The 23,332-nt window shown below is 34.2% G+C and overlaps 1 protein-coding gene across 1 annotated transcript in view; it reads left to right on the forward strand.

The window, feature by feature from the left end:
* Positions 1-5,257: 5,257 nt before the first annotated feature.
* The window catches only part of Rcor3 (REST corepressor 3), a 44,779-nt gene continuing 26,704 nt past the window's right edge, over positions 5,258-23,332 (forward strand). The window contains exons 1-6 of the mRNA XM_013015258.1: positions 5,258-5,285; positions 6,947-6,999; positions 8,432-8,593; positions 9,885-10,009; positions 10,648-10,726; positions 19,384-19,602. Coding sequence (XP_012870712.1) covers positions 8,441-8,593; positions 9,885-10,009; positions 10,648-10,726; positions 19,384-19,602 — 576 coding nt within the window. The 5' untranslated portion in view covers positions 5,258-5,285; positions 6,947-6,999; positions 8,432-8,440. The remainder of the gene's footprint in view (positions 5,286-6,946; positions 7,000-8,431; positions 8,594-9,884; positions 10,010-10,647; positions 10,727-19,383; positions 19,603-23,332) is intronic.

Below are 23,332 nucleotides of genomic sequence, written 5' to 3' on the forward strand. Positions count from 1 at the left end.
TTTCTAAATTAATAAGTTTATGTAGATGGATTTTTTTTTGTTGCAGTTCTGGTGTTTGAATGTAAGGCCTTGTACTTGCTAAACAAGCACTCTGCTGCTTAAACCTAATCAAGTTATATTTTTGTTTCGTAGTAGTTGGTTGTGCCCAGAAATGTATAAATTTGTTTGATGAACTTTTGGTTAAGAGATCTAAATTATTTCAAAGAGATTAAACTTTTAAGTGTTTTATATAAAAAATGAACAGTTTTATAACTGATATGCTACTATATAGTCTTAAAATCATGGTAGCAATCTAAATTTTGTGTTCTTTTTTACTTGAAGATAATTCTGAAGCTTGGTTATTTGATTGGTGAGTCAGATTCTCAGTGATTTTTTTGAATATCAGACAGTATTGAAGTCTAATCTTGGATACTTTCAATAGATAACAATAACATTGGTTGTATTCTTAAGTATGTGTTTATTCTGACCTTTATACTGTGAAGTGTGAAACACTGGATGCAGAACATCTTAAGGGCCCTGCATCAGTGGTTCCCACCTGTAATCCTAGCCACTCTGCAGACTTGAGTTCCAGAGGATTGAGTTTCAAAGCCAGCCTGGGCAGAAAAGTCTGGAAGATTCTATCTTCAAAATAACTAGTAAAAAGCAAGGCTACAAGTGTGGCTCAAGTTGTAGAGCCTGAACCAAGTGAACAAACAAGCTTGAGACCCTGAGTTCAAACCCTGCTACTGAAACAAAAGAGATGTTAAGGCATAGATGAACTGTTTTTAATAGTACAAGTCATAGTGCTTTCTCCTAATAGGAAAGGAAACAGACCTGAGTTATAAAATAGTTCTCAAAATGTGATTTTAGCTAGTCAGTCTCTTGTTTAAAATAATTGGTAAAAGAGGACACTAGCCATCTGAGTTATAACCCAGTGGGATTTCATTCATTTAGTTAATAGATTGATGAGGGATAGAAAAAAAGCCCTAAACTGGGCACTGATGACTCACACACCTATAATCTTAACTACTCAGGAGACTGAGATGTGAGGATCACAGTTCAAAGCCAGCCCAGGGGCAGGAAAGTCTGAGAGACTTTTTATCTCCAGTTAACCACCAGAATACCAGAAGTAGTACTGTGGCTCAAGGTAGAGCACTACCTTTGAGCCAAAGAAGCTTAGGGACAACACCCAGGCCCCAAGTTCAGGCCCCACAACTGGCCCAAAAATAAAAAGCCCTTCTAGGATAGAGTAAGAAGGGAACTTAAAGAAAAAAACAAGTAAACCTTCTATAACCATGTACTAGTAGTAATAACATATGTTCAGTGCTTATGATTCATATAATTTTTGAGTAGCTCTGTAAAGTAGATATTTGTGTCTTCTAATTTTTAGAAATGAGGACTACTGAGACACAGACTTATTAAGTAGGTTTGCCCAGGGGGGCAAACTTTATGATGTGTGATTAAAATTCTAAGAATCTTGCTTTATAGTTTACACTTAACTATTAAAATATCCCTCAGTTCCTAGAAGCATCATTCATCTCTTGGACCTAGGGTGACATGTATATAATGGAAATGTTAGCATTCAGAATTAGGAGGATTAGGGAAAGGATGTTGTAAAATGCTGAAGTAGGCATTATCTGCTATCACACAGCTTTGCATTCCACACTGTTTGCAACCTCCCATGTTAGAGGAGCTGTTAGTACCTACTAAAACTTAGATACCAGTTTCAGAGATCAGCCCCTAATTAAAGTTTGAAGGCAGGACATATGATACTTCAATTCCAACTTCCTATAATCCAAGAATAAGGTGGAAAGAAATAGTTTATATTGTGCATGACATTAAGACTTGAGACTTAATGGAAACCTTTATTGTATTTCATATTAAATTTAAATGTACTTATTGTCACAGTATATTGTACAGAATCAGTTTCATGTTAAAAAATGAAGTTAGATTTTATTATGTTAGTTTCTAGTCAACTTTATATAATATTTCTAATTTCTGTGGAATGGGTTGGCTGTTTTACATTTATGTATTTTATTACATGTTTAAAATTATATATATAGGTTAATACGTATTTCTTTTATACATGGGTTTTTGGTTGGTTGACTGGTTGTGTTTTTGTTGTCATTTTGGTTGGTTGGGTTTTTTTGAGACAAAGTTGCTATGTAGCTCAGACTGGCCTTAAACTTGCCAGTGTCTAAGCTAGCTTTGAACTTGTGATCATCCTACCTTAGCCTCCTAAGTGCTGGCATTGCAAGTATGTGGCACCATCCCCTGCTGATATTGAAGGTTTGTTTTGAGACAGTATTTTACTGTATAGTCCAAGGCTAGCCTTTCACTTACTGATCCCCTTGCTTCTAACACCCAAGTGCTGGGATTACAGGCACATATGACCATACCCTGACAAATTAAAAATTTCAATGGATGTCTCAAAATCTATTTCCCTTAACTATAAATTTCAGTTAATGTACCTATTGTTTACATTTTTCAGATTCAGATTTCCTGTTTTTGCCTTAAAGATACAGCACAAATACAGAACATTTTGCTTTTAGATTTATTTTGTAATTATTGTTTTCTAATACTTAGATAACATTCTTTTTACTCTTTTCTCCATCCTTAGTTTTTTTTCTTACCATAAAATACAGATTTCAAATAATTTTATCTAATTTTTACTAATACAGTATGATTCTTTAAGTTTGTTGATTGAACATAGTGATATATGATGACTTAAAAAAATTAGCCAGGTGCTGGTAGCTCATGCCTTTAATCCTAGATACTCAAAAAGCTAAGATTTGAGGGTCAAGGTTTGAAGCCATCCCAAGCAGGAATGTCCATGTGACTCTTTGTTGTTGGTGGTGGTGGTCATGGGGCTTGAATTCAGGGCCTGGGTGCTGTCCCTAAGCCTCTTTGTGCTTAAGACTAGTGTTCTACCACTTGTGCCACAGTACCACTTCTTGTGAGACTCATCTCCAATAAACTACTCAGAAAAAACTGGAAGTGGCTCTGTGGCTCGAGTAGTAGAGGGTTAGCCTTTAGCAAAAAGCTCAGGGACAGAGCCCAGTGTTCAAGCTCCAGGACCAGCAGAACAAACAATAGCAACCAAAAAAACCAAATCCATCATTGAATGGCACTCAATTATTGCCTGATAACTTTGTATGAAGATTGTAGTAGGTTCCCTTACACCCCTGAATGTATGTTCTTTATTCCAAATGCCTTGTAAACTTATAAACAATCATAATTTAACCTCAGAATTAATACATTACAGGAATAAGTTTTGGGTTCTGGCCATTAGTAGTAGCTATTGTTAACTTATAAAAGTAGGTTACGAATCAGCCACCAGTGGCTCTACCTATAATACTCACTATTCAGGAAGCTGAGATCTGAGAATGACAGTTCAAAGCCAGCCCAGTCAGGAAAGTCCAAGAGACTCTTATCTCCAATTAACTACAAAACAAAAACCTGTAGTGGAGCTGTAGCTCAAGTGGTAGAGCACTAGCCTTGAGCAGAAAAGCTCAAGAACAGCAACCAAGCCCTGAGTTTAAACCCCAGGACTGCCACACACATAAAAAATGTTACTACATATTCATAAAAAAAAAGTGTCATAAAAACTTGTGGGAGCATTGCTTAGTTTGTTGCTAGTGTTAATTTTATGGCCAACAATTAGGTAGAAACAAGAAAGACTACCAAGTACTAAAATACCTACAAATATATAATTGTACCTGGGTAGCTGTGTCAGGCTTTCTTTTCATACAGAGTTGAGTTTTTCTGACATTCTAGATTTTAACATACTAGAAATACTTTAGGAAATGATAGAATACTTCTAGACTGAGAATTACATGTCTAGACTCAAGTGTACCTTCCGATTAAAATTAAATGGCATTATTTTTGCCTTTAACCTATACAGAGTGAATATTTGTGTAAACAGGAAATGTAATAAAATTAAGCTTAAAAAACAGACCTATTGAGTAATAAAATTTTAAATGAAAGCAAACACTAGTACTCTAAAATTACAGCATTCTAGACCCATTTAGATATGAGGTAAACTGAGGTATCTCGAATGCCTGTGGCATTCTCTAGTTTAAAAAGCATGTTTAATCTTGTTCCCTAAGTAATATTAAAGACACTTAGGTCAAATTTATTACTCTGTCAAGAAGTAGAAATACGTAATTTACTTCAGAAAGATTTAAAGTGGCCAACCATCAGCATTTGAAAATTTTCTTTTTTCTTTTTTTATGTCTGTGTGTGTTTATGTATGTATGTATGTATGTATGTATGTACTGGGGTTTGAGGTCAGGGCCTTGTACTTGCTGACATGAGCCATGCCCCCATCCCTTTCTGTTAGGTTTTCAGATTGTCTTGCTTTTTGCCCAGGACTATCCTTGAGGTCTTCCTGCTTGCAGCCTGCCAAGTAGCTGTGTTCCACTGTACCTGGCTTGTTTGTTCAGATAAAGTCACACTAATTTTTGCTTGAGCTGACCTGGAACCATACACCTCGTGATCTCCATCTCCTGAGTAGCTGGGATTACAAGCATGAACCCCTGCACCTGGCCTTAATTTTTATAAATAAGATATTATCATTACTGTGAATGTTTTTCTTCTCTTTGTTTTTCTGTCCTTTGTCTTTGCAGGTTTGTACTAAAACAAAATTTACCTTATACGTGCTTGAATGTGAATAAAACCCATCATACTCAAAGTAATTTATATTTTTCCCCAGGTGCAACAAAGTATACAGATAAAGACAATGGAGGGATGCTTGTATGGTCTCCCTATCACACTGTCCCAGATGCCAAATGTAAGTTTTCTAAGATTGAATATTAGGTCAACAGAGATTTATCAGCAAGTTCCATATATTTGTTAGTGAATCTTTTAGAGCCTCATAAAGTTTTTAATAGAGGTTATTATGTCAGAATGTTTTTCCTTTTGAAAGATAGTGGGTTGATCATTCCAATTTATTTCTGGCACATGAAGAATGAAAAAAAAGTAGGATCTGATGGCATTGCTGCTTAAGTCCTCAAGCAGGGGAGGGAGTTACTATGTAGACATCTACACAGGCTTTTCCTCAGTCTATGAAGCTGTAAAAGAATACCTTCAAACTTCAAAGAGCCCACTATCATTACCATTTTAAAGAGGCGAGGGGAAAGAACTGACTTCAGCAGCCATCAGGTCAACTTTGTGCTCTCCATTTCTGGACGGAGACCTCCTGGATCATTGATCATGCACTTCTTGAATCATGGTGTGGCTTTAGACTTCAGTGTGATGTAGCGGACCTGATCCTTTGCGGCACATCAGATATAGGAAACGTGCAGGTAACAGCACTAAGATTCCACCCCTCCATTCAGTTGTCATTAAATTTATTAAATAACAACAGCAACAACACTGAGCAGCTATTCTAGTGGCTATAAAATAAGCTTGTTTTTTAAATATATTTACTAACATCTTAAAGATGTCTCATTATGGCTTATTTTCAGGAAAATTAACAATGTCCTATATATCATGTGCATAGTAAATTTAATCATGTTTAGTAATAAAATAGAGAACTAAAATTTAAAACTGCATTCCTGATAGGAAACATGAAATAGTTGGAACTGTATACTGAAAATCTGAAAAGATACTGTTAATTTTCAGTCTATATTACCTCCAAATATTTCCTTCACAAACTGACCTTGTTTTATTCAATGGTGCATTTCTTAGCAAAATCAAAAACAAAATCTGGAAAGTTAGTATTTCCATGTGGAATGTTCACTGAAGGACTAGGGTAATGATTTTCAACCCTGATTGTTCATTGGAATCAATTGTATTGCCTTAAGAAGCACTAATGTATAGTCTATCTCAAACTAATTAAATCTATATTTTCAATGGTGAAGCCTAACCATCTTATTTTTTAAGGCTCTCTCACTGATTCTAACACATAGCCAAGGTTGAGAACCTTTGGTCAATTGGTATTGTTTAGTTTTCTATCTACACAACTATAAGATACTATTGCTAAACTTGGTATATATTGAGCCCTATCATGTATCTAAGTGATACAGATTCTAAGTAAAATGTAGTATTCGGACTTTCTGTACCAAAAGCTTAAACTAGAATAGATAAAATAGAATTTATTTTTTAAAAGTTGCTATTTTTAGCAGTAGTTGTTGTAATAACACATTCATTTATTAAACTGTACTGACCAATAATAGTAGTCAATACTGACAAGTACTTAAAATGCCTAGTGCTGTCTTGAGTACTTTTGTATATTAATTCCCTTAATCATTGAAGGAAGATACTGTTGTTTTATCACAGGGAGGAAACTAGATATAAAATTTTATATTACTCAACCAAAATCAGAAAATTAGCAACAAACAGAAAATCCAGCCCTGGTAGATTGTAGCTAGACCAACTTTTAAGAGTGAGAAAGGGTTTTAAAACATGAGTCGGTTCAAGTAAAGACTAAAGGAAAATAAATCATTTTAGCTGGGCACTAATGGCTTATACTTGTAATCCTAGCTAATCAGGAAACAGATCTGAGAATCCAAGTTTGAAGCTAGCCTAAGCAGGATAGTCCATGAGACTCTTAAAATAACCACCAAAAAACCTGAAGCGGACCTTAGGGTTAATGCCCAGGCTCTGAGTTCAAGCCCTAGCCCTAGCACCCCCCCAAAAAAATTAGTATTTTACACTGTAATTTTGTCTAATCACAGTTTGGTCTTTTTCAATATACAAAACTAATTACAGCAACATCAAATTTAGTAAATACATCATACATTATCTTAGAGATTTAAATAAAATTAGAGATACTAAATAAAATTTCAAATTATGTGAGCTTCTAGTCCTATTTATATCATTCTCTTTTTGTAAATGGAAGATAATTTGGCTGTTGTTTTATCCCTGGAATAATAAATTATGTAATCTTGCCATTTTAAAAGAAAAAGCAGTCCTGGGCAAATGATTTAAAGAAAATAATTATCTACCTTTTTTTTCATTGCAGTGGATGAATATATTGCAATTGCAAAGGAGAAACATGGCTACAATGTCGAACAGGTATGTAGACAATCTTTTTTTTTTTTTGCGATACAGTCTCATTCTATTGCCCAGGGAGCCTCAAACTCCTGGTTTCAAGTAATCTTGCTTAAATCTTCCAAATTACTAGCACTAGAGATATGTACCCTGCTTTTGAAGTAGAGATTCTCACATCATTTCAACTAAGTATTATTTCAACTTTATCATAACTAATAGTAAAACAGATTTGCTATCAGTGAAATTTTTTTAAAAAGATAAAGTTTCTATAAACTTGTTATCAAGTAACTTTATACTTAGTAACTTGACAAACTTCATGAAATTACGTATTATTTTATCTAAACACAAGTTATTTGTGGATTTCAAAGCCTTTGATTTGTCTATCTTGTTCTTAAACCTTGTTTTTCTGTTTAGTGTATATTTGGAAAAATTATTCTTTCAAAACTTTTTTTTTGGGGGGGGTCCGGTCATGGGGCCTGAACTCTGGGCCTGGGCACTGTCCCTCAGCTCTTCAGCTCAAGGCTAGTGCTCTACACTTGAGCCACAGTGCCACTTCTTTTTGCTTATGTGGTGCTGAGGAATCGAACTCAGGGCCTCATGCATGCAAGGCAAGCGCTCTACCACTGAGCCACCTTCCCAGCCCCTCAAAACATTTTTGTTTGTGTTCATTTTCATGTTTATGTAAAGGTCTGTTATCAAAGTACAGAAAATTACTAGTATTTTAATATGCTGTATCCCTTTTGAAGAATGAAAGTGTATCCTTAAATGATACTTAATAACCTATAATGATAAATTCCTATTATAATAGAGAGGGAAATATGGAATTTTTGTAAATAGGATGTTTCAGGCTTTTTTGTAACATGGCAATTGAGTCATTGAAGTTATTTATATGCCTTCTGGTAATTCTATATACAATAGGTTAAAAAAAGATCTTTAAAAATATATGTGATAAAATATTAAATTTTAAGAATTGCAGATTATAATACACTTCTAAAAAGTTAAAACTTACATAATTTCCTTCTGTGTCCCAACTGAGCATTTCTGGTGTTGAGTTATAATTGATAGTTTTATTCAAGTATTGGTTTCATTCACATACTGATGTACTGGATATTTTCCTGTTAACATTTCCCTTACACATTGAAAAATAGTAGATATAGGTAAAAGTGTAACCCTAGAAACCTACTTTAGAAATTAAAGTCACTTTTCAGCTCAGTTTTTCCTCAGCACATATGGGATGTATATACATTTTCTGTTCTGAAGCCTTGATTTAAATAAGCCTTGATTTAAATAAAAAAGGTCTGCTATTTGGACATTCCTGATTAAAAGCCCTAAACTGTCCATGTATCTTGAGTTGAAGTCATAGGCTTAAATTTTTAACTGAATTTATATTTAACTTTCCTAAGTATGATGGAACATAAATCGATTGAAACGAAAGGGGAATGATTTCTCTTCAAAGGCACTTGGCATGTTGTTCTGGCATAAGCATAACATTGAGAAGTCACTTGCTGATCTCCCTAATTTCACTCCCTTTCCGGATGAGTGGACAGTGGAAGATAAAGTCCTATTTGAACAAGCCTTTAGTTTTCATGGGAAGAGCTTTCACAGGATTCAGCAAATGGTATGGTAATTTTGGTCTTATTGTGATTTCATTCCTGAATGATATCTTATTGAATATTTCCTAATTATTAAATACAAAAAACCGATTTTACCATTTATTTTAAAAAAGCTTTTTGAAGTACTTCAAAGTATATTTGCATATGGTTGTATTAATACAGTTTTTGGTGCATGATAGTCATGTGCTACTTTGTTTCTTAGTTTATTTTGACTTACATATGTAATAGTTTTGTTATTCCAGGGTTATCATATTTTCAACTTTATTTTTGAATATGTCACTTTGTTGATAGTAGAATTTTATTTCCTACTTTAAGTCCACTTTTTAAAATCATGTTTATTCTAGAAAGCCCATTAAAAATTGTTGTATTAATTTCAGTAATGCTGTCTTTTTTTGTGGGTGAGGGTGATTAGAATCACTGCTTTACATTTCTAATTCTTAAAATTTTAGTACAGTGTCAAAATGATACAAATCTGAGAAGTTAATGCATTTTAATCAAAAGTGAAAATTAGATGTTTACAAATACATCTAGGTTTCTTCCATAATTGAAGAGAATATTTTGGGTAGGGAATTTGCCAATAAGATCATTAATCACTTTATTCAAAGACTTTAGTTAAACTCTTGTTTACATTATTTACCATTTTTAAGACCTGAATATGTCCAAATATTTAAAAAAACACTGTAAGAATGGAAAGTACTTCTTAAACATTATGCTCTGTGAAAGAGGCCAGATTCAAAAGGCCATATATTATATGATTACATTTACATGAAATATGCAGGTAAATCCTCACAGACCAGAAGTCAATTAGTGTTTACCAGGGAAGGGGGAAGGAAAGAACAGGGAATGACTTCTAATGGGTGTAGAATTTCTCTTTGAGGTTATAAAAATGTTATAGAATTAGAGTTCACAGTACAACTTAGCAACTATAGTAAAAATCCTAAATTGTAACTTAATATGGTGAATTTGATTATAGCTTAAAAATTCCAACTTATGTTAGAGGGAGTAACTGAGTAGCCTTTTAAGGAAAATGCATATTTACATGGTTAGAAACTTGTTAGGCCATTCAAAGTTAGTTCATGACATCATCCTTTTCCTCAGAGCAAAAAGTAATATTAATTCAAATGTACCAGTGACATTGGGGTATTGGAGTACAGCACCTTTTTAGCTCATAATTTATAAAGTAGCCCTAAAATATTTTTCATTTTTGTCTTTATTATCAAAGAATATCAATTATGTATCTTGTTAATCAGAGTTTATGAATAAAACTTGCTAATATTAACAGGATTTCTTTTTAAGCTTCCAGATAAGACAATTGCAAGCCTTGTAAAATATTACTATTCTTGGAAAAAAACTCGCTCTAGGACAAGTTTAATGGATCGACAGGCTCGTAAACTAGCCAATAGACATAATCAGGGTGACAGGTAGGTTGGATACCTTAATTTAGTTACATTGTTAGGGACTTCGCATTGAATTGCTTATATTCCATAAAGAAAAAAATTATTCCAGTACTTTAAGTACTTCTACTGTCACAGGCTGAGCCAAGTGGTTAGAAGTCTTAGTAGTGAGAATTCTCCTTCATCTCTAGACTATAATCATAAATGCTTTTTTACTCTTGGTATATTCAGTGAATATATTTAGTATTAGAGAAATATTTCTGTGGAACCAAAGTTCCCATTATTGTAATTGTCTTTCTGGTGGTATGAACTCAGTTTGTTTCTTGGCTTTTGTCTATCTCTATAATCCAACTGGAGAACTAAAATTAGTATTATATCAAATTGTATATGTTCTCTTTCTCATAATACGTGTCTTTCTAAATCTCTTTTCCATTGATTAGCTTTATTTTTTAGCTAGAAATTTTTGCTAAAATGACTCTTTACGTCACAAAGAATAAATGTTTCAAACAGTATAAAATATAATTTGCAAATTCATCATCACAATGAAAGTTCCTGTTCTGTTAAAGAATATTTAGTAAAATTAGAAGGTACATGACAGTTTGGTAAGAGAACAGGGATAAAATAAAATAAAAGAGAATTAAGTATTATTTCTTTGTTTCTTTCAGTGATGATGATATGGAAGAAACACATCCAATGGATGGAAATGATAGTGATTATGATCCTAAAAAAGAAGCCAAGAAAGAGGTAATGATCATTAGGAGTTTTTGTCATTGTTCTACAAAACTATTCAAGAAAAATGCATAGTAGTTCATATTAAGTAATAAGTATGTGTGTGTGTGTGTGTCTGTGTGTGTGTGTGTGTGTGTGTGTGTGTGTGTGTGTGTGTGTGAATATCAGTGTCAGTGTCAGTGTGTCAGTCCTTAGGGCCTAGGTGCTGTCCCTAAGTTTTTCTCAAGGCTAGTGCTCTACCACTTGAGCCACAGCTGCACTTGTGACTTTTTAATAGTTAATTGGAGATTAAAGTCTTTCAGACTTTCCTACCTGGGCTGGCTTCAAAGTATGATCCTCTTAGCAGGCTCCTGAGTAGCTAGTATTACAGGCATGAACCACCAGTTCCCAGCTGAAAAACTTCTTCATATAATGATTTTAGGAGGTAGTAAATTTCAATGCTAATTAGAGGGTTAAAAGAATTCAGTAATAGGTAGAACTTTCAGTTAGCCACTGTTTTTAAGTATTAGGAATTAGGAAAGACTCGCCGTAATTCCTAATTTAATTCATGGAAAAGAAATAAAACTACTCTTATATGTAAAATTAAAGTTTCTGGTTTTGTTACCCAGTATCTCTTGGAAACATTGTGCTCTATATTATAGCAAAGTCATTAGTAAACTCATGTAGTAAAGTCATTAAGGAAAGGCAAAATTAATACACATGATGTTTAATAAAACAAGGAATTACATAGTTATAAAAAAAGTGTGATCAAAATGCTTATGAAGAACAGGCAATTTAGAAACAGTAAGGATGGTATTGAAATTAAGACAGTAGATCTAAGTTTATTTAGTAAATGTGTGACCTCATCCCATTTAATGATGACTTGTCAGTCCCCTTTTTTTTTTTTTGTGCTGGTCCTGGGGCTTGAACTCAAGGCCTGGGCACTGCCTCTGAGCTTTTTCTCTCAAGCTTAGCATTCTACTACTTGAGCCATAGCTCTACTTCCAGCTTTTTTAGTGTTTAATTGGAGATAACAGTCTCTTGGACTTTCCTCCCCAAGCTGGCTGGCTCCAAACCATACTCCTCAGATCTCAGCGTCCTGAGTAGCTAAGATTACAAGGATTGGCCATCAGTACCTGGCTAAGTTAAGATTTATTATTTTTTGATGATACAGGAGATTGAACTAGACAGGTTGTCTACCACTTGAGCAGCTTCCTCTTATACTCAGTTTCATGTCCCATTTTGGCCCTATCATTACTTTAAACTCTTCTATTAATGAATTTTAAAAATCCTACTCTATCTACCTGAAGTTGATATTTTCCTAATTTCCTTTCTACTGATACGTAGTCTCAAATTCCTTGGTATTTTCTTCATCAGCCTCCCTGCCCCCAACTTCACCTTTCTTTTCCATTTCCCTTACTCTTCTTCTATATCTTTTATAGCCTTAAATATAAACCCAAAATGTTGTATTAGTTGCATTCTTGTATTGGGAGGCATTGTAAGAGAAAAATGACACTATTATGTAAATTGGTGCTACTACAAAAATAAACTAGCTTCCCATCTCAGGATAGTTCTTAGTGCCTCTTACTCTTGATTTTTTTTCTTGGTAATATAAAAAGATCTGATTCTTTTCAAGTATGTAGGACACAGTAAATCTTTAATACAAGTTTTTTTTTTAATCTAAGCAACTATCCTGTATCTCTATAGCAACTATATAACAGTTTCCCCATTGAATCTGCCTTCGTTAGCCTGTTTCTGTCTCACCCCTTCACTGAAACTGCCAGCAGATAGACCAGTGACCTAACTGTCACATCCAATGACTGATTGATTACCTATTGTATTCTACTTGTGCTTATATTATTTCATAGTACCAAACCTTCCCTTCTTGGAAATCTTTTACTTTTAGCCAGGTATGGTGCCACAAACCTGTCATGCTATCACTGGGGAAGATCATGAGGTTGAAGCTTTGAGCTACATAGCATCAAAAAATAGATAAGGAAATAATCTTTTACTTTGAACCACCTTCTGTTGATTCCTGTCTATACTATTGTGCCTTCATTTTAGTGACATCTATTTTCTTTCCACTTACTTTATTCAGTTTGTCATTACTACTTTTGTTCCTCTCAAATAATTGTAAATTTTTTTCCGTTCTCTCTGTTCTTTTTTGACTACCCTACTTTTAGCTATTTTCTGTCTTGTTGCTATCTCCCCGGATTTTGCACCCCACCCTTTCAGTCCACTGATCTTGTTTGCAATGATATCTTTTCATCTGCTGGAATCCTGTGGTTTTGTCTGCAGGAGGACTAGACAAACTAACCTATTATGCATTTCCCATCCCATCACACATATTTTATATTTTACTTCCCAGGCTCATGTTATTTTGATTCCTTTTGCTGGAATTTCTTCCCAAATCTGCATAGAAAATTCATCATAAATATATAAGATGTAGACTTTTTTTTTTAAAAAATCTATTTGTGCCTTAGTTTTACAGGCATCCTTTTTTTTCTTAAGTCTGTATTGTGTTATTAATTATTCTAAGCAGTTTACTCATAGTCCTCTCCCATACACATACCTGCTTTTTCCTGGATAGCAAGCTCTGTAAGAGCTGTTTCACTTATCTTTTTATTTCTAGAGTCTGATAAATAGTAAACATTCAGTAAAATTATTATAATGAATTAGAATACATTTTATAAAACTTTGATTATTATACAAGTATAGAGTTGAGCAATATGGTTTCACATATTTTTCCTAAAAAAAATATGGAGAGAGAATACTATTTTTCCCAACTATGAAGATTATATATCTTTATTTGACCTTGTATTTGCCTGTTTTCTCATCCTGTTAGTAAATACGAGATGAGTGTAAATTAACAAATACTGAAAAATATTGTGAGGTTTGAAAGGCTAGCACTTCATAGCCAGCAGCTTCACTCATTTCTGTGTACTTTCACAACTGATAGAAACATTAGGCAAGGAAAGATACAAAATTATGGCCTTTAATGCAGATCCTTATGTCTGCTGTTACCTGTTGTTAACATCATTTAGAAACTTTTTAGCTTTGAAACATTATGTACTACATATATTATGCATATGTACAGTTTTAAAGAATTATAATAAAACAAATATTAGAATGTCCATTACTGAGCTTAAGAAACAAATTATTTTGACAATGTATTGTCATAGCTATAGTATGGTATCCTATTGTGTATGTGTGTATGTGTGTGTACATATATATGTATATATATATATATATAAATACTACAAATTCCTACTCTTGCTCACCTTTCTGGACATTATTTCTTATCCCTTATTATTGTGAGCAGTGCTTATAGGAACATATCGTCTATGCACATGTGTGATGGATCCTTTGAGATGATAGTTCTCAGCAAGGTTAATATTGACCCCATAAAGGGATTTAGAAATTATGAAGATGGTTTTTGCTATTTTACTGATTATGGGATACTGTCAGCTTATACCATCAGAGTGTAAAGTGAGATTTAGAGCCCTGGGATTATTTCAACTGAAATTACCCTCTTTCAGTGTTTACATATTATTAACTTCTCTAGATTGTGATAGATAGATCATTTTCTATATTTGATACGCTTCTGTTAGACTATAAAAATACTGTCTACTTCCTTGCCAGTCTGATAAAATTAGACTTTTTAAAAGGTTATAGATAAAGAGATGTCATTCTACTCTCACTTCCATTCATCAGGTTACTCATGAGGCAACACATTTTTACATCTATTTATTAACTAGTTTGTCTTTTTTTAAGTGCATGTTTATGGTTTTTTTTTAAACCTCTGTTGAATGTCATTTTCATAAAGATAAAAACTATTGAAAAGTTTTTTTTTGTACTGGTTTCTTTTTGTATCCTGGCTATCTTTGATTAAATGTACTGATAAGATCTTTCAGCAGTTTATGATTTATCTATTTACTTCTACAGGCTTGGGCCAGCAGTTATTTCATCAAAAGCATGTACATCTTCAGAATTCCATATTATTTTGTATTTTCTTAAAATTTTAAGAGGTTATTGGTGTTGTAGTAAATAAGTTTGCATGGGTTTTATGTAGAAATTCATTTTATTGTTTTCTAATATGGAAGTGGCTCTCATCTCTTTCAACTGGTCTGCAAGGGCTGGGAAGGTGGCTCAGTGGTAGAGTGCTTGCCTTGCATGCCTGAGGCCCTGGGTTGGATTTCTCAGGACTACATAAGCAGAAAAAGCTGGAAGTGGCACTGTGGCTCAAGTGGTAGAGAGCTAGCCTTGAGCTGAAGAGCTGAGGGATAGCGCCCAGGCTCTGAGTTCAAGCCCTATGACCAACAAAAAAAAGAACAAAAAATTATCAACTCGTCTGCAATACCAGATCTATCATATATAGACTTCTATATATACATGACTCTACTCTCTTGTCAATTAAATATCCCTTCTTAGTCCCACATCATCTCAGTTACTACAGCTATCTTGTAAGTCTTGATAGCTGTCAGAGCAAGTTCCACAACTTAGTAGGTTTTTTAACGAGTATATATACCTTAGCTATTCTTGAACCTTTGCTTTTTAAACTCATTACAGTCCTACAAAAACACTGCTTGGAGTTCCGTTGACTGAGTTTAAAAAGGGGATAAATGAAACCTTTGTATAATTTGTTTGTAGATGATTTTTAATACCTTTGTAAATATTAATACCTAAAAATAAAAACAATTTTGTTCTTTTCATATTTATCCTTTATTTTCTTCCCTATTGAAACAGAATTGCCAGTATAATACTGAGTAGAAGTTATAATAGCAATATTTTTCTAACTTGCTTTTGATTCATTCACTGTGGTAGTTGATTCTGGCTGTCATCTGGAACAGTTCCATAGAGTTCTACAGGTCCATGACTTGTGAATAATCTGGTTCTTTGACAGAATATCTAGCTTCCTTCCAAGCAGTCAATCCTCCAATAACAAGGTATATACCCAGCTATTTCTGGCTCAGCCTTGGGAATTATTCAGTGCTGTTTCTACTGCATGTAGATGAGTCCCTAAAGTTTGCCCAGAATCAAGAAGAGAGGAAATAGACATTTGAATCTCAAGGGTAGGAACATTAAGGAGCTAAAGACTCCAAACCTAAAATGTGGAATTTATAAGATTTTGTGTGTCCATTAATTTAAGCTTGTCTGTTTTATAATTAAAATCTACAACTATTTGGCTACTTACTAGTTTTGTTCTTTTAGTCTGTTTATCTTATCAGTTACTTTATTCAGCCAGTTGTTGAAAAACATACTTTTAATACTTTAAAACAATTGTTATTAGGAATGTACAAATCTAGAAACCTTTACTCGATATATGAAAACCCTTTCATCGGTTGTCAGTTTTTCTTATTTTGTCTAAAATGGCATAGCTCCATCATCTTATCTTTAATTATTTACCTGGTAAATATTTTATATATTAGCTTGCTTAAAATTTCTACATTTCTGTGTCATCACATTGTAAGTATGTGTATATGGAGCATATAGCTCAGATTTTATTTTACCTGAAGAATTGAACACATGTAATATTGATCTTTGTCAGTGATGTGTTTGTATTTTTGTTATTTACATTTTCTTTCTATTTGACTTTTTCTCATGCTTTAGCTTTCCCTTCATGGCTTGTTGTTGAGAGATTAGGAATTTATCTCTTATTCCATTATTTTACTTTCTACTAATTTGTGATACTCTTGTATTTCTGTTCTGATTTGTGTAGTCGGGAGAAACTATCCTATTTAATTTACAGTATAATATTAGGATCAGTCATTTTTTTAATTGGGAGAGAGGCTAGTATTGGGGCCTCAGGGCCTCATTTGCTCAGCTAGCTTGCTCATGGTTGGTGTTCTACCATTTGAGCCATACTTTAAGTCCATCTTTTTTACTGGCTAATTGTAAATAGAGTCTTACAGACTTTTTCTGCCCCAACTGGCTTTAGCTGGCTCCTAAAAAACTAGATTTGCAGGTATGAGCCATCAGCACCTAGCAGCAATAACTTTCTGATTACTTTAGAGCCCTTAGAATGCTTTGACTCTACTACTCTCCTGATTTGCATAGTATTTTGACTACAGTAACATCCTGGTCTTTTTATAATCTTTCTTTTATTTTTTTTTATTGTGAAAATACTGTACAGAGGAGGAGTTACAATTACATGGGCAAGATAATGAGTACATTTCTTATCAAGCATTGTAGCCTCCTCCTTTGTTTCCCCTTCCCATCCCTTCCCATCCTCCCCTTGCCCCCACCCAATCCTCACCCCTCCCCCCCCACGAAAGTTGTAAAGTTCGTTTTTGATATAACGACTTGTATATCTCATTGTTGCAATGGGTCCACCTGTATCCCTATTTAAACAATTGGTTTTTCCCCTTCCCCTCCACAAATTATACCGACATCAAATACAGTGAAAGCAGGGGTTATACTGTGGGGGAGGGACATACAATTTTTTTAATCTTTCCAGTTAACATATAGCCAATGTTTATTAGGATTTATAGCATTCTTTATTGACCATATCTTTATCTTTTCTTTGAAAATATTTGCCTGTTTTCTGAAATACATCTTTTAGCAGTTCATTTAGTCAAGAATCTGTTGGTCATAAACACATTTATGAAGTATGATTTTAAAATATAATCTACAGGGCATTTGCATTTGTCTATAGGTACTTCCAACCTGAGATAGTTTAAACAAATTTTGGGTTGAGGCTTTTTGGCCAGAGAGATGATATAAATTTAGGCCTTTAACTTGCCTGAAGTCAATCTAGTTGTTAGGGATTCTCAAGAGAGATTTTTTAATTTTTCTGTTTTTTCCACCAAGCCAAGAGTGAAAGAGGCATGAATCCCTCATCCTTTCCATCTGCCGAGCTAGGATACTTTTTGTCTACTTCACACAATGATGAAGTTCCTCTTCCAGCATTCTGGCTTTCTCTATTTGTCTATTTTCCAATTATCCATTGAAGCCTGCCTATAGCTTTTTAGACAAATGCTAGCTCCTGAATACTTGCTTATTCCTTTTGGTTATTGCTTTCCCATCATTTCTGGCCTCAGAGGAATTTCCTTACTTCCCTGACAGCTCAAACAAATTTTAAGAGTTTTGGGGGGCTTTTGTTTTTTTGGTCTGGTCATGTGGCCTGAACTCTGGGCCTGGGCACTGTCCCTCAGCTCTTCAGCTCAAGGCTAGTGCTCTACCACTTGAGCCACAGCGCCACTTCCAGCGTTTTCTGTTTATGTGGTACTGAGGAATCAAACCCATGACTTCATGTGCCTCATGCAAGGCAAGCACTCTACCACTGAGCCACCTTCCCAGTCCCAAATTTTAAGAGTTTTAAGAATACTGAATCCAGCACCTTTCAGGGTGCTAACACTAAGAGGGGTATTGTATTTGGGGTATTGAATTTTAAGTAATAAAATTATGCTCTATTAGAAAATTTTCATAATTTTACTCAGTTATTAAAGAATTGCATTATTAAATCTGTTCAGTGATAAACTTCTACCTAATAGATGAAAAAGGTTTTAATAAATTCTTCTCTCAGAAGCAAAGAATACTATTGCAAGTAATAATGCTATACTACTTAATATTTCATGGTCATTATTCTTAGAATCTTCAGTGAGGCATAAATTGATATTTTATTCATGAATTTGGAATTTAGAAATAGTATCAGTTGACTTCTGTACATTTTTTTCTTTTGTTTTAGTCTTGTATCTTTTTCTGGTGATTCTGGGAGTGTGAACTCAGGACCCACTTGCTCAGCTTAATTGATCAGCTGACACTCTACTGCTTAAACCACATGTCTAACCCTGCCTTTTGTTTTTATTTAATTTTATTATAAAGTTGATATACAAAAGGGGTTACAGTTACATAAGTCAGCCCTGCTTTTTGATTTTTATTTTGGAAACCAAGTCTGCCTGCTTGAGAGTACTTAAAACCTCAGCCTCTTGAGTAGCTAGGATTACATATTTTAGTCACCACTGCTCTGCTTCTACTTTTTAAAACTTTAGAGACATAATTCTTCCTCAGTAATTCTAAAAGTAAAATGTGTCCTCTTTTTTACCAGATGCCTAAACTGCCACATGTAATTTCTAATTAATCCCTTTTCTGTTTATCTTTTTAGGGGACAGTAGGAGGGCCTTGAACGCCAGGCCTTGCACTCTTACTTAGTTTTTTTCACTCAAGATGGTGCTCTGCCACTTGAGCCACACTTCCATTTCCTGCTTAATTGGCGATAAGGGCCTCGTGCATTTTCCTGCCAATGCTGGCTTTGAACTTCAATTCTCAGATCTCAACCTGTTGAGTAGCCAGGATTACAGGCATGAACCACCAGCACCTGACTTCTTTCTTATCTTTAAAAAAAAATTGTACATAATAAAACGTAGTTTGAGGAGTTTAGTTTCTTTGCCCTTTACTGTTTAGGGAAGCACAGAAGAATAGAATCTTACTATTTAATTTATTTATAGTCCAAAGGGTCTAGAAACCAAACATATGATTGAATGATTAACCAAGAATATATTATGGTATTATGCTGTATCTTCCCCATCAACTAGTGAATGGTTGGAGTGTGTATGTGTGTATATGTGACTGTGTGTGTGCGTGCATGTGTGCTCATTTGAACCTATACATAATATAATTGATTGGAAGCATTTTTCAGATAATATACACTTACAAACATGAAAGGACCAATTATGCTATCTTTATTCTTTTAGGGTAATACTGAACAACCTGTCCAAACTAGCAAAATTGGCCTTGGAAGGAGAGAGTATCAGAGTTTACAACATCGCCATCATTCTCAACGTTCTAAGTGTCGTCCTCCAAAAGGCATGTATTTAACCCAAGAAGATGTAGTAGCTGTTTCCTGTAGCCCCAATGCAGCCAACACCATCCTGCGGCAACTGGATATGGAGTTGATCTCTCTAAAACGTCAGGTATTTTATAAAAATTTATATTGTTTTTATGTGGTGCTTGGATTGAACCCAGGGTTTTGTACTATGGTTGGCAAGTCCTACCATTAAGCTATACTTCTCTAGCTCACTTTCATTCTTTTAAGAGTTTATCTTCAAGGTGGGTGGCCCCAGTGGCTCATGCCTATAATCCTAGCTACTCAAGAGGCTGAGATCTGAAGATTGTGGTTCAAAGCCAGCCCAAGGAGGAAAGTCTGTGAGACTCTTATCTCCAATAAACCATTCAGAAAACCAGAAGTGGTGCTGTGACTCAAGTGATAGAAGGCTAGTCTTGAGCTAAAATGCTGAGGGACAGCGCTCAGGCCCAGAGTTCAAGCCCCACAACTGCCCCAAAAAAATAAAAGACAAAAAAGAAGAATTTATCTTCAGCACCCAGGCCCTGAGTTCAAGTCCCATGACTGACCAAAAAACTAGTTTCTTTTATACAAATATTAGATACTGGACTTGAATACCAGCATTTCTATGTATTAGCTCTGTCATCTTAAACAAATTCTATAAGCTTACAAAGCATCAATTTCTGCCTAAGAAATTGGAATAATCATCACTTCACTTGCAGATTGTTGGAAGTTATTTGTGGTGATACATGCAGTTTATTTACCAGTGTTTGGCACATTTTGAATGCTCTATGAATAATTACTGCTGTTTAGTAGTAGTAGCAACAGTATAGTTAAGAGTATCATCATTATAATTGGGTGGTTACAATTATGTAACCATCTTCCCAACCCAATCTCATCAAGTTTCCTTTCTGCCTTTTCACACATACATGCAAAGTGTCTTGACCATATTCACCCTACCTACCTATTGCCATTCATCTGCCCCCTTCCTACTCATACTTATATAATTTTGTCATTTTTTTCTTATCCCTTATTATTGTGAGCAGTGCTTATAGGAACATATCGTCTATGCACATGTGTGATGGATCCTTTGAGATGATAGTTCTCAGCAAGGTTAATATTGACCCCATAAAGGGATTTAGAAATTATGAAGATGGTTTTTGCTATTTTACTGATTATGGGATACTGTCAGCTTATACCATCAGAGTGTAAAGTGAGATTTAGAGCCCTGGGATTATTTCAACTGAAATTACCCTCTTTCAGTGTTTACATATTATTAACTTCTCTAGATTGTGATAGATAGATCATTTTCTATATTTGATACGCTTCTGTTAGACTATAAAAATACTGTCTACTTCCTTGCCAGTCTGATAAAATTAGACTTTTTAAAAGGTTATAGATAAAGAGATGTCATTCTACTCTCACTTCCATTCATCAGGTTACTCATGAGGCAACACATTTTTACATCTATTTATTAACTAGTTTGTCTTTTTTTAAGTGCATGTTTATGGTTTTTTTTTAAACCTCTGTTGAATGTCATTTTCATAAAGATAAAAACTATTGAAAAGTTTTTTTTTGTACTGGTTTCTTTTTGTATCCTGGCTATCTTTGATTAAATGTACTGATAAGATCTTTCAGCAGTTTATGATTTATCTATTTACTTCTACAGGCTTGGGCCAGCAGTTATTTCATCAAAAGCATGTACATCTTCAGAATTCCATATTATTTTGTATTTTCTTAAAATTTTAAGAGGTTATTGGTGTTGTAGTAAATAAGTTTGCATGGGTTTTATGTAGAAATTCATTTTATTGTTTTCTAATATGGAAGTGGCTCTCATCTCTTTCAACTGGTCTGCAAGGGCTGGGAAGGTGGCTCAGTGGTAGAGTGCTTGCCTTGCATGCCTGAGGCCCTGGGTTGGATTTCTCAGGACTACATAAGCAGAAAAAGCTGGAAGTGGCACTGTGGCTCAAGTGGTAGAGAGCTAGCCTTGAGCTGAAGAGCTGAGGGATAGCGCCCAGGCTCTGAGTTCAAGCCCTATGACCAACAAAAAAAAGAACAAAAAATTATCAACTCGTCTGCAATACCAGATCTATCATATATAGACTTCTATATATACATGACTCTACTCTCTTGTCAATTAAATATCCCTTCTTAGTCCCACATCATCTCAGTTACTACAGCTATCTTGTAAGTCTTGATAGCTGTCAGAGCAAGTTCCACAACTTAGTAGGTTTTTTAACGAGTATATATACCTTAGCTATTCTTGAACCTTTGCTTTTTAAACTCATTACAGTCCTACAAAAACACTGCTTGGAGTTCCGTTGACTGAGTTTAAAAAGGGGATAAATGAAACCTTTGTATAATTTGTTTGTAGATGATTTTTAATACCTTTGTAAATATTAATACCTAAAAATAAAAACAATTTTGTTCTTTTCATATTTATCCTTTATTTTCTTCCCTATTGAAACAGAATTGCCAGTATAATACTGAGTAGAAGTTATAATAGCAATATTTTTCTAACTTGCTTTTGATTCATTCACTGTGGTAGTTGATTCTGGCTGTCATCTGGAACAGTTCCATAGAGTTCTACAGGTCCATGACTTGTGAATAATCTGGTTCTTTGACAGAATATCTAGCTTCCTTCCAAGCAGTCAATCCTCCAATAACAAGGTATATACCCAGCTATTTCTGGCTCAGCCTTGGGAATTATTCAGTGCTGTTTCTACTGCATGTAGATGAGTCCCTAAAGTTTGCCCAGAATCAAGAAGAGAGGAAATAGACATTTGAATCTCAAGGGTAGGAACATTAAGGAGCTAAAGACTCCAAACCTAAAATGTGGAATTTATAAGATTTTGTGTGTCCATTAATTTAAGCTTGTCTGTTTTATAATTAAAATCTACAACTATTTGGCTACTTACTAGTTTTGTTCTTTTAGTCTGTTTATCTTATCAGTTACTTTATTCAGCCAGTTGTTGAAAAACATACTTTTAATACTTTAAAACAATTGTTATTAGGAATGTACAAATCTAGAAACCTTTACTCGATATATGAAAACCCTTTCATCGGTTGTCAGTTTTTCTTATTTTGTCTAAAATGGCATAGCTCCATCATCTTATCTTTAATTATTTACCTGGTAAATATTTTATATATTAGCTTGCTTAAAATTTCTACATTTCTGTGTCATCACATTGTAAGTATGTGTATATGGAGCATATAGCTCAGATTTTATTTTACCTGAAGAATTGAACACATGTAATATTGATCTTTGTCAGTGATGTGTTTGTATTTTTGTTATTTACATTTTCTTTCTATTTGACTTTTTCTCATGCTTTAGCTTTCCCTTCATGGCTTGTTGTTGAGAGATTAGGAATTTATCTCTTATTCCATTATTTTACTTTCTACTAATTTGTGATACTCTTGTATTTCTGTTCTGATTTGTGTAGTCGGGAGAAACTATCCTATTTAATTTACAGTATAATATTAGGATCAGTCATTTTTTTAATTGGGAGAGAGGCTAGTATTGGGGCCTCAGGGCCTCATTTGCTCAGCTAGCTTGCTCATGGTTGGTGTTCTACCATTTGAGCCATACTTTAAGTCCATCTTTTTTACTGGCTAATTGTAAATAGAGTCTTACAGACTTTTTCTGCCCCAACTGGCTTTAGCTGGCTCCTAAAAAACTAGATTTGCAGGTATGAGCCATCAGCACCTAGCAGCAATAACTTTCTGATTACTTTAGAGCCCTTAGAATGCTTTGACTCTACTACTCTCCTGATTTGCATAGTATTTTGACTACAGTAACATCCTGGTCTTTTTATAATCTTTCTTTTATTTTTTTTTATTGTGAAAATACTGTACAGAGG

The sequence above is a fragment of the Dipodomys ordii genome, unplaced genomic scaffold (assembly GCF_000151885.1).
Source record: "Dipodomys ordii isolate 6190 unplaced genomic scaffold, Dord_2.0 Scaffold26, whole genome shotgun sequence".
NCBI classification, from domain to species: Eukaryota; Metazoa; Chordata; class Mammalia; order Rodentia; family Heteromyidae; genus Dipodomys; species Dipodomys ordii.